Source organism: Cajanus cajan, chromosome 5 (genome assembly GCF_000230855.2).
Source record: "Cajanus cajan strain Asha chromosome 5, NIPB_CcT2T_4, whole genome shotgun sequence".
In the NCBI taxonomy this organism is placed as follows: Eukaryota; Viridiplantae; Streptophyta; class Magnoliopsida; order Fabales; family Fabaceae; genus Cajanus; species Cajanus cajan.
In genome coordinates, this window is record NC_138521.1 from 54684192 (window position 1) to 54695535 (window position 11344).

General features: G+C 33.3%; 1 protein-coding gene across 1 annotated transcript; it reads left to right on the forward strand.

The window, feature by feature from the left end:
• The first annotated feature begins 1697 nt into the window (after positions 1–1697).
• LOC109789963 (14 kDa proline-rich protein DC2.15) lies at positions 1698–2444 on the forward strand. Its single transcript, XM_020349035.3, has one exon. It carries the CDS (start codon positions 1811–1813, stop codon positions 2213–2215), a length of 405 nt encoding a protein of 134 aa, XP_020204624.1. The 5' UTR covers positions 1698–1810; the 3' UTR covers positions 2216–2444.
• The last annotated feature ends 8900 nt before the right edge of the window (positions 2445–11344 follow it).

Here is an 11344-nt window from a genome sequence, read left to right on the forward strand (position 1 = left end):
GCAAGAAAATGACACTTTTCTAATAGTATTTGTACTAACTAGCTAACCAATCAAAAATTTTAATCTCATTATCATCTTCGGTTATCCCCACTAAAGCATTGTCTTTACTTTTGTTAGATCCACAATAATCTTACGAGATATAATGTAACCTAAGAAGTTGATCACCTCTTCTAAGTAGAACTCATTATTAGACAACTTGGCATATGAATGTGTCTTCTTCAAGACTTGTAAATCATAGGTGAGGCGCTCCTTGTGCTCTTCTCAACTACAGGAATATAAGAGATTGTTGTTAATAAATATAACAACAAAAATATCTAGGAATAGATACAATATTTTATTCATGTAATCCATGAATATGAAAAATGTATTTGTCAAGTCAAATGGCATCATAACGTACTCGATTTGTTTTTCATCCTTAACTTAGATTTGGTGGCAACTAGATCACATATCATGAACTTTGAGAAAATCGTAGCTCCTCCTACAACTAATGCATATAGAATAACTTATCATTGATAGTGAATGCTTCTTGATTGTAGTCTTGTCTAATTGACAATAATCTACTTCTCGAACCATTATCTTTCTTTTTCACTAGCAGTACATGTGCTCCCTAGAGGTAAATATTGGTCTTATATCATATACTTATCTAAAAATTCCTCAACATGTCTCTTCAACATTAGTAGGTTCAAATTAATAGGGTAAATCCTTTTAGATATGTGAATATTATATTATCCTTCTTATATATATATATATATATATTAACACACAAATGTAAATTGACTTATTCTTTTTTATAAATTCTTCTTTTTTACTTTGACATTATTTCTATTTCACTGTGGTTTTTTTTTCATAATAGTTATTAGCTGATTTTTTGAATTTGTTTTCATCAAATTTTTATTAATGACATGCCGAAAAGTCATGATCAAGGCTCTTTCATTGTACTCGATGGCTCTCCACCACTACCATGGCAGCTACGTACCCACCTAAAGAATCACCTGATCCAATGGGATTATCTTCGATCAGTACCTATAAATCCTTTAAACTCTAGTTCAATTCATAATTATTCTTGGTGATATTAAAATATTTGTACTAATGAACAAGAATGGGTCCCTGAAGTTTCAAAAAAAAAAAAAAAACTAGTATGTGCAGTTTTAAATCCCATCAATAGAATGCATCAAATTGATTTTAAAAGATAAAATTATCATTTTTAATTAAACAAATTGAAGAATGAAATTGAAGCAGTTCTTTTCAGAACTGTAGAAGACCTTAATCCGTACTAACTGTAACTGGTAAGACCTCTTAATCAAATGGCAGAGGGCTATATATATATGTACCAAAATCAAGTTTACAGTGGGTTGACGGTCAAACACCCCAATTTGGGATCAAATTTGAATCGATCGTCGTTTGCGAAAGGTAAGTCCAACAAGTGGGAATCAAATCACAGGCCATTTTCCCGCGCATCATCGATGAAGTTCACGGGATTGCTTCACTGATCACATGCCAAGTGGTCGATATCTTTATAAAGCAAAAGTGGAAAACCACCATGGTTTTCGAATACTTAATAATGAAAAATTTCCTATTGGGAATTGCAAAGCCTATCACATTTCATGTCGATTCACTTGTACTGCCAGCTACTCAAACTTGGTTCACATGTCGTCTGGTGCCTCAAACATCATCAAAACTTACGACAAATATTCTTGAATCTCGAGCAAAAAAGTACACCAACCTTTAACCCCTATATATAACCGCATCGCAAATTACTCCCCCTTCACACAAACAAATTACAGTTGTAATTAAGCAACATTATTAGACGATGAAGTCTTCTAGATCTTCAACACTTGCTCTCTTTTTTACAATCAATTTGCTTTTCTTTGTCATGGCAAGTGGCTGCTTCACTTGTACACAACCTAAGCCAACGCCTAACACATTTCCTTTCCCAAACCCTAGTCCTGCCACGAAGAGTTGTCCTAGGGACGCACTTAAGTTAGGAGTGTGTGCCAACGTGCTTAATGGACCAATTGGTGCAGTGGTGGGGTCACCACCGGACCACCCATGTTGCTCGGTGCTGGAAGGACTTCTTGATCTTGAAGTTGCGGTTTGTCTCTGCACTGCCATCAAAGCTAACATACTTGGCATTAACCTTAACATCCCCATTTCTCTTAGCTTGATCCTGAACGCCTGCGAGAAGAGTCCACCCTCTGACTTCCTGTGCAACTAGACATAGTTAAGCACGCCATTCTCAATTCACTACTTTCATGTGTTTCTTTATTTGTGATTGTGTGCTCTAAAATGTTGTGGTTTGTACCGTGCTAACTCATTTACTGAGAATGCAGTTGTCCCCGTAAGATGTAACCGTAGTTTAATTTGACTTCTGGTGTAGTGTTGAATGACTTTCTAAGTTTTGCAATTTAACGAATTAATTGTTCTGTATTGTGTTAAGTTGTTAACTGAGGATTCTCCTTCCATTTAGATAGGGTACTGCCACTATATATCAAGCCTTATTTAATTTCTTTTTGCCGCTTTTCTCAAAAACTAAAATTTGTTCTCAATAGGTAAAATAAGTAGTTTTCATTCATTTAAGTTTTACGGTGAATGAATGGCCACTGTAATCACGACCATGAGTAATGATGTATGGACATTTATATAATATATATACTTAATTAGTATTTATGGTTTTATTTTTTGTCTGTATATTATGACATCACATTAACTATTATATTTATAAATTTTTTCCTATCTCTCTCTCTAGGAGGCTATAGACCGTGTCCATGAGGACCATGAATCATTTTTTAAGTTTTTAGCTAGCAAGGTTTTTATTTCTAATAAAGAGATTTTAGATATACTTTAATATTATAAATTAGAATATATAGCCTAACCAATCAACTCACATAAGGTTATTTTAACTTAAAAAACTGTCTTAAGATCAAGATCTAGTTACATTAAATAATAGGAAGAAAAGTGAGATGAGTAAATCCAAACCACACATAACCACATAAAAAAGTCACAATTTTTAAATTTAATTTTAATCATTTATGTATGATTTGAATTTCTTTTCATCATCTCACACAAGCATTATTCTCGGTTGATATGTGATACACATTTGACAATTATATAATTGTAGTAACATAGTAAATTGAATAAAAATTCAAGTTATCGAATTTACAAGAATTTGAGTTTATAATTGTATAATACAATTTTGGTACTAAATAGATAATTTAATATGAGTTTGAAATTGTTCAACAAGAAATATTTAAATTTAATGGAAATAAAGTAAAATAATAAATTATGACAAATTTGAATTTATAATAAGCACATTTTCAAGATTATTTAATCTCACTAATTTTTCTTATGTAAAATCTCTTAATTTTTCATTCAATGTTGTAATTATACAATTGATTCGATAGCCCATAATTATATTTAAACCCTAATTTATTAGGTGAAAAATTCTATGTTGTTTAAAGAAATCTCAATTCCTTAGTAATTTTTGCTAAACAATCTTGTATTAAGATCAAGGACCAAAAGTTGATCAATAAGGTTTATCCCAATTTCTTGATAATAAATGCTATCAATGTTTTATATCTTAGTCATAACTTCGTAAAGGTTTCCTAATCTTGGTTAAAAATTATAAAATCGTGAAGAGTTTGATCGGGTCACAACAAGCATTAATAAATCCAAAAGTAAAATGATTAGTTAAATAAATACTTCATTGAAGAAAAAATACAAAATTTTTTTACATAATTCAAGCAGTTACCTCAATTTTCAAAAATAAAGAATTTAGTCACTCAAGATTAAGGATTATATAACAATAGAGGGACCATTGAACGATTCATGATTACAAAAGTAACCTCATAAAAACTCTCTCTAGAATTATGCTAAGAAAAATATTAATAATTGGAATGGGATTACATAGACATCCTAGAAACCTTATTTTTATAATAGTTTTTATTGGCTTTTAGGTATGATATGCTCGCTCAAAGTGTTCATGTGGTTCGTTTTAAGCAAGCATGTACGTGCTTTTAAGGGTGTTCTCTGACTTAACTCGCTAAGAGCACTCTTGTGACAACTTTGAGCAAATTTTGCTCAATTAGAGCGTCCAAGTAGTTCATTCTGAGCGAGTTATTATTGTCTTTTAGGATTGCTCTTTGACTTAGCTTGCTTAGAGCAAACTATTGGTCACTTTAAGCAAATTTCACTAGCTTGGAATGATGATTTCCTTTTTAGATTTGTAACTTTCAAATTATTTTCTTTCTATATTATATCTCAACAAAGAAAAATATTAAAAATACCGAATGTTAAAATAATTAAATCCCAAAATGAAATTAACACGTAACTAAGTGTTTTCTGACAAAAATAAGATTTAAAAGTATATAAGATATATTAATAATTATCTAATTTGGATAAAAAATTGTATGAATATTTGACAATTATCAAAATACACCAAACTTAAAATCTAGCTTATCCCCAAACAATTTAAACTTTAAACACAATCTTAAAATGTATTAGGAACACTTAGAATGAACAATTTTTATTATTCAACAATTCTTTTCCAAACTATTCAAGCTATATCACATTATCTTTGTAGTAATTAATGACATCAAATTCACACAAGAAATGCATAAAGAAATTTCTTAAATACCAGTCCTTATGACACTCATAGTTTATGTAATATAATACACTTACTCCCTTATCTTTGTAATTTCAAGTGTAATTATATGGTTAGTGTTTTACTCTACTCACACATTTCAACACCATCCAATTTAATTTTGCTTTTCATCTTTCCTTTTTAGAACAATATTGTATGAAAATCATAAGTGTGCAAATATCACTAAAAACTTTCTTTTGGCTTGTAATGTGACTAGGCTAACAAGTAATTTTTTTTTCTTCTGAAAATCAAAAACACCTAAGGCTTAAAGAGAACAATTAGTTGTTATATATTATTTTTAATTTCTTCCATATTTCCCCAAATCACTCTTTCTAATTTCAAAATTTTGCACTTTTCTTCTACTAATAAATATCTTATTTTTATTTGTATATTGATTTTTTTTTTCTTAGAAATTCGGGGTAGTACTTGGATCATCATCGACCTTTCTGATATTTTTGTGACTGTAACATACCCACACCAAACTTAAAATGTTTACTTGTTGGTATAGTTTATGCTCACACCAAACTTATAACTTTTTTCACTTATTTGTAACTAAATTATTCTCCATATTCCTAAAGGTGTAGGATAACAATTTATTTTTCTGATAGGTTCAAGTTCTAAAAGAAAAAACACTTTAGTATTTGGCTCAAACGAGTAGTAAGTGTTAAAAATAACAAATATTTTTCAGGTTGACTTTTTGGTTAGTGACTTAATAAAAAAATTTAAAATTACCTTTATCATATCTCAACACATAGATAATAACTTCATACAATTGCAAGACTAAAGCAAAACCAATTGAACAGAACAGAATGTGAACACTCAATCCTTACTATTTGTTGGCCTTTCACTCACCGGCTAGACTTTTTTAAAAACATAATCATTCATGTCATATTTTCCAGTCTCACTGAAATAAACACAAGCGTTCAAGTGATTACACCTCTGCTATTACCATAGAAGATTCTTATTTTACCAAATATAACAATTAATTACTAATTGACAATAAAAGTTGTGTTCAACAATATTTAATTGTTCTCTAAAATATAACTTGCATATACATTTACTGCAACAAAATCAACAATTAACTCTATTTGGTAAAAGTGTTATGTTGGAGTTCTCTTAAATAGAACTTACAAAACTCTCATAGGAAGGAAGGAGAGACGCTAACAAAATTGTATCTACATCTTCATTTTTCATTTTCATTTCAATGTTACAGAGTTTCAACAAAATATAATTTAATTCATCAAGATGATCTTTTAAAGGTGTATCTTTTTTCATACTAAGATCAAAGAGTGTCACCTTTTTAGCCGTAACTTGTTGCAAATGAACTTTATCATGAATTTTTTTTTTCAACCAACAAAAGAAGAATTAGCGAGTGTGCCTTTTCTTCCTTATGTTCAAGAAAATTTTGTTCTAAGTGTGATGTTTGCTCAAAGAGAAGTTACCAAACACCTTGTTTCTTAAACAAATCTTTCATCTTGATGCGCCAAAAGTTGAAATTGTTCTTCCCTTTAAGCTCGACAAACCTACATCTAAAGACAAAAGACCCAAAAAGAAAAATTCATCACAATTAATGGAGAAAGATTATTAGATAAATTTTGATAGTGAAGTATTGATGCAAAAGCCTTCATGACAAATCCCTTAAGAACCCTTCTTCATCTTTCTTTGCGTGTAGATTAGCCATGAGTGACTAATTCATCACCTATGTTAGGAATTGAAGTAGCTGAATCCACTCCATGTAATCTTCTATATTATTCAACAGAGTATTTTATTTAATTAATTTTTCTTCTTCTTGTTCTTAATGTTTATTATGGGATTGGTCAACCATAATATGAACTCACAGATTTAGCTGTCGTTGGAAAACAATTTTAAAATCACGATCTAAAAGGAATCTTAATAGTACTTATCCCTAGGAATAGTATAAGGATTATTAGCCATTAAAACCTTGTATCTTAATATAAATTGTTTAATTTATTTTTATCTAAGAATTAGAATTTTGATTAAAGGATTTAAAAATTTTCACCTAAGAGAAATTTGGGTTGAAATAATATATTGTGGATTATTAGACTAACAAGAACTTAATATTGAATCCAATAATTGGTTGATGAATGTAAGAAAAATTAGTAGAATCAAATATCTAACGTTCTTTAATATTACAAACAACTTAGAATCTGCCTTCTAAATTAAACTTACAAAAAGAAAATTTTACTCTTATGCAACACAACCTTCAATTTCATACTTTCCTTATTAGCACTAAAATTCAATTAATTAATTCAATTTATTTTGCTCGCTCCTAATACGGAAAAAGGCACCGATTACGTGCCAATATGTATGCAATGATCTACCTAAAGTACTTCTATTCACCATCAATTATACATGCAGGGGATGTTTTGCACAAATGTGTAGACTATTTTGTTTGAGATATAATCAAGTATCAAATGTAGATGTCTTTCTCTAAAATAAAAAATAAAAAATAAAAAATTAAACCGCAGTTCCATATGTTACATGGAGAACTATAACTTGTTCCTCGGGTCCAACATCCACAGAATTTTAATTTACTTTTTAGTTCACATTCTCAGTGCTCTCTAACATGCATATGTTTTTTGGTTGTTTCACGGAAAGATTCTTTCCGATGGATGTTATGTATCATTCAAGTTGCCAAAGAAAAATCATTAGTTGACATGGAAACAAGCATAAGTGACAAATCTACCGACAGAGAATATTTAATTAGATGGGGAAAAAAATGGTTCAGGGGAACTCACAAGTGCGAATCTAGGGCTAGATTGTACTTGGCATTGGCAAGGTTGCTGTGTGGTTTTGTCGTATCTGCCGTGCAATTCTGTGTTGATCTGGGCCTTGAATTTGGGCTGTTTGGCTTTCCGCCACTTGTATTTGTCCATTTTCAGGACAAAAAACAAAAAGGAAACTCACGTACTGTAGACTGCGGTGTTTTACTCAATTTATTTTATATTTTCCTTTTCAAAAACATTGGGTCAAACAAGATTTTAAGAACATAAAGTTTTAAAACTATTTTAAAGTTTTTTTTTTTGGAAAAAAAAGACCAATGTTTAGGAGGTTTTATCTTCTTTTTTTAATTTCAAAACATAAGATCTGAGAATAAATTCTTAAGAATTTTCAGCTTTAAAGTAACTTATGTACAAAAGAGATCATAAACACATCAAATTCACATAATGTTCAACACGTGAACCGATCGACAGAACTTTGAGATTGAATCTGCTAGCTAGCGATATTATTTTGGACTAGCTATATATGCTACATTTGGGTATCTCAGTTTTTGTCTAACTATTTAGGGATGAATGAAATAAAACTTCAAGGTGGAAAGGTTCAAGGACATGTCTATGGTGGTGGAGACTTGCCTTTACGTAGGCCAGGTGTGGAATCTCTAACCTTAGAGTCGCGAGCACCTACAAGGAGCACACTTCCACAATGGGTCAAGCAAATTTTCCAGATAAGGAGACTTCTTAATTTACCACCTATTTTCTTATTATAATTGAAAATAAACTAGTAAAAGTAATACAAATAGTATTAAATAAGAAGAAATTCAAATTTATAATGTTATGAAACTTTTTTTTATCACTTTATGTTATGAATGGTGCAGGCAGTGAACATGTGGGGAACGTTGGATATAGTGGACACTTGGCAAAGAGGGAGGAAAACAAATGCAACTGCAAAAGTGGAAGGAAAAGAATAGTTAATTCTGCACTAAAGGATTTCGTATGGGGGATCACGTGATTATAAAAGGGAAATTGCTAAATGAGAAAAGGGGTGGATTGTATGAATTGTCTTTTTCTCTCTCTTGGCCCTTTTGGGATATTCTCTGCCAATTCTGTTAATTCTGCAGCTTCTATTCTCTTCTTTTGAAATTATGAGCAGCTTGTTACTTCATCAATTCCTGATAATATGAAATTTCACAATCAGCATTAAAATACATAGTGTCCTCTCATATTATTTCCTTGTTGTTTCATTGTTTATCTACGTTCATTACATTTTGGTGCTTTCATTCCCACCATGGCTGAAAACACACGCCTCAAGGAGCTTGACGCCAACGCGAAGAAAATCCTCGATCTCACATGGAGAAACGTGATCTCTGTTATAACGAGCGCTTTGCGCAGCTGGAGTTGGCGCTCAATGACGTTTCAAAGCAGCAACCTGGTGGTTCGAACTCACAAACCAGCCTGTCGTTTCAGGTATGGAATATTAAGCTTGATTTTCCTAAATTTGACAGAACCAATGTTCTGCAATGGATCTTCAAGGCTGAACAATTTTTTGGATATTACTCCACTCCTGAGCTCCAACGCCTTACTATTGTTGCGATCCATTTGGAGAAGGATGTTGTACCTTGGTTTCAGATGATGCAAAAGAACAACCCCTTCCAATCCTGGGAAGGTTTTACTAAGGCATTAGAACTCGAATTCGGTCCTTCTCCTTATGAATGCCCACGATCTGCTCTGTTTAAACTCTCACAATTGGGCTCTGTCCATGATTATTATGTCGAGTTCACTGCTTTGGCTAATCGTGTTACGGGGCTTACCGTCGATGCCATATTGGATTGCTTTTTGAGTGGCCTTAAACTTGAAATTAGACGAGAGGTGTTAGCTCAATCACCAAACTCTGTCCTTAAAGCTGTGTCCTTAGCCAAACTTTTTGAAGAGAAATACACTCCTAACCCGAAACCTTACTTTTCATCTAGCTATCCCAAAACCTCAACCACAAAACCACAGAACAGCCCACAATCCAAAACAAATGCCTTACCACCCCTGTTACCTACCCCAAACTTGCAACCATTTACCCAACCTTTCAAACCATCCAATGTCAAAAACATCACCCCTGCTGAAATGCAAATCCGTAGAGAGAAAGGGTTGTGCTATACATGTGATGACAAATTCACCCCAAACCATAGATGTCCTAATAAATAGTACCTATTACTACAATATGAGGAGACCGAGGAACCCCCCGATAAACCCAACCCATCTGAACACCTTACTCACCCCAACCCTGACCCCATTTTGGACCATCATCTCTCTTTCAACGCCCTTAAAGGCTCTAATGGAGTGGGTACAATGCGATTCCAAGGCTCTATTCAAGGTGTCTCCATTCAGATTTTGTTAGACAGTGGCAGTTATGATAATTTTCTGCAACCTCAACTTGCAAATTACTTGAAATTACCGGTTGAACCCATTTCTAGTTTTCAAGTTATGGTGGGCAATGGAAATTCTTTGACGGTTGAAGGACTGATACAAGAACTCAAGGTTTCAGTACAGGGTCATACACTCACTCTCCCGGTGTATTTATTACCAGTTTCTGGTGCAGATTTGGTGTTGGGCGCATCATGGCTGGCTACTTTGGGCCCCCATATTTCTGATTATAGTGCATTAACTTTGAAATTTTATTTGAATGGTGAATTTATTACTCTCCATGGTGATAACTCGAAGCTTCCCACCCCAGCGCAATTCCATCATATTCGAAGAATGTCTCACACACATGCTATTGCGGAATGTTATACATTACAGCTTCAACTTCCTGAAGTGCCACAGGATCAATGGGTTGACTTACCTGCTGACTTACACCCTGATTTAGCACGTATCCTTCATAATTATAGATCTGTTTTTGACAAACCTTCAGGCCTACCACCTGATAGGTCTCATAACCACCAGATTCCTTTGTTGCCAGATACTAATCTTGTGAAAGTTCGGCCATACCATTATCCGCACAGCCAAAAAGAGCAAATCGAGAACATGGTTGCTGAGATGTTGAAAGACGGCATTATTTCTCCTAGCAATAGTCCATTCTCTTCACCAATACTATTAGTCAAAAAAAAGGATGGTACTTGGCGGTTTTGTACTGATTACAGGGCACTAAACACAATTACCGTTAAGGACCACTTCCCTATCCCTACGGTCGATGAATTACTTGATGAACTGTGTGGTGCTCAATACTTCTCCAAACTTGATCTTCGCTCCGGATATCATCAAATTTTGGTGGCACCGGAGGATCGCTTCAAAACAGCTTTTCGAACTCATCAAGGCCATTACGAATGGCTCGTTATGCCTTTTGGACTCACAAATGCCCCGGCTACTTTTCAAAGCTTGATGAATTCTGTTTTTCAAGGGTTATTGAGAAAATCAGTGTTAGTATTTTTTGATGATATACTGATCTATAGTCCCTCTTGGTCACTTCATTTACATCACTTGGAAGTTGTACTTCGGATTTTAGAACAACACCATTTATTTGCTAAATTATCCAAGTGCCACTTTGGAATACAGGAGGTGGAATACCTTGGTCATATTGTCTCGGGTAAGGGTGTCTCGATGGACCACAACAAGGTGAAGGCAGTATTGGATTGGAAAATCCCAACAACAGTGAAGCAATTGCGCGGATTTTTGGGATTGACCGGGTATTATCATCGATTCATTAAGGGTTATGCTTCCATAACTGCTCCCTTAACCAATTTGCTTAAAAAGGCTAATTTTCATTGGGATTCTCAAGCCACTCTTGTTTTTGATAACCTCAAGAAAGCTCTCACTGAGGCTCCTATTTTGGCACTATCGGATTTCTCCAAACCATTCATTTTGGAAACTGATGCATCAGGGATAGGCATCGGTGCAGTTCTTAGCCAATCACAACATCCACTTGCTTTCTTTTCAAAGAAATTGTCACCACAAATGCAGAAGCAATCTGCATATACAA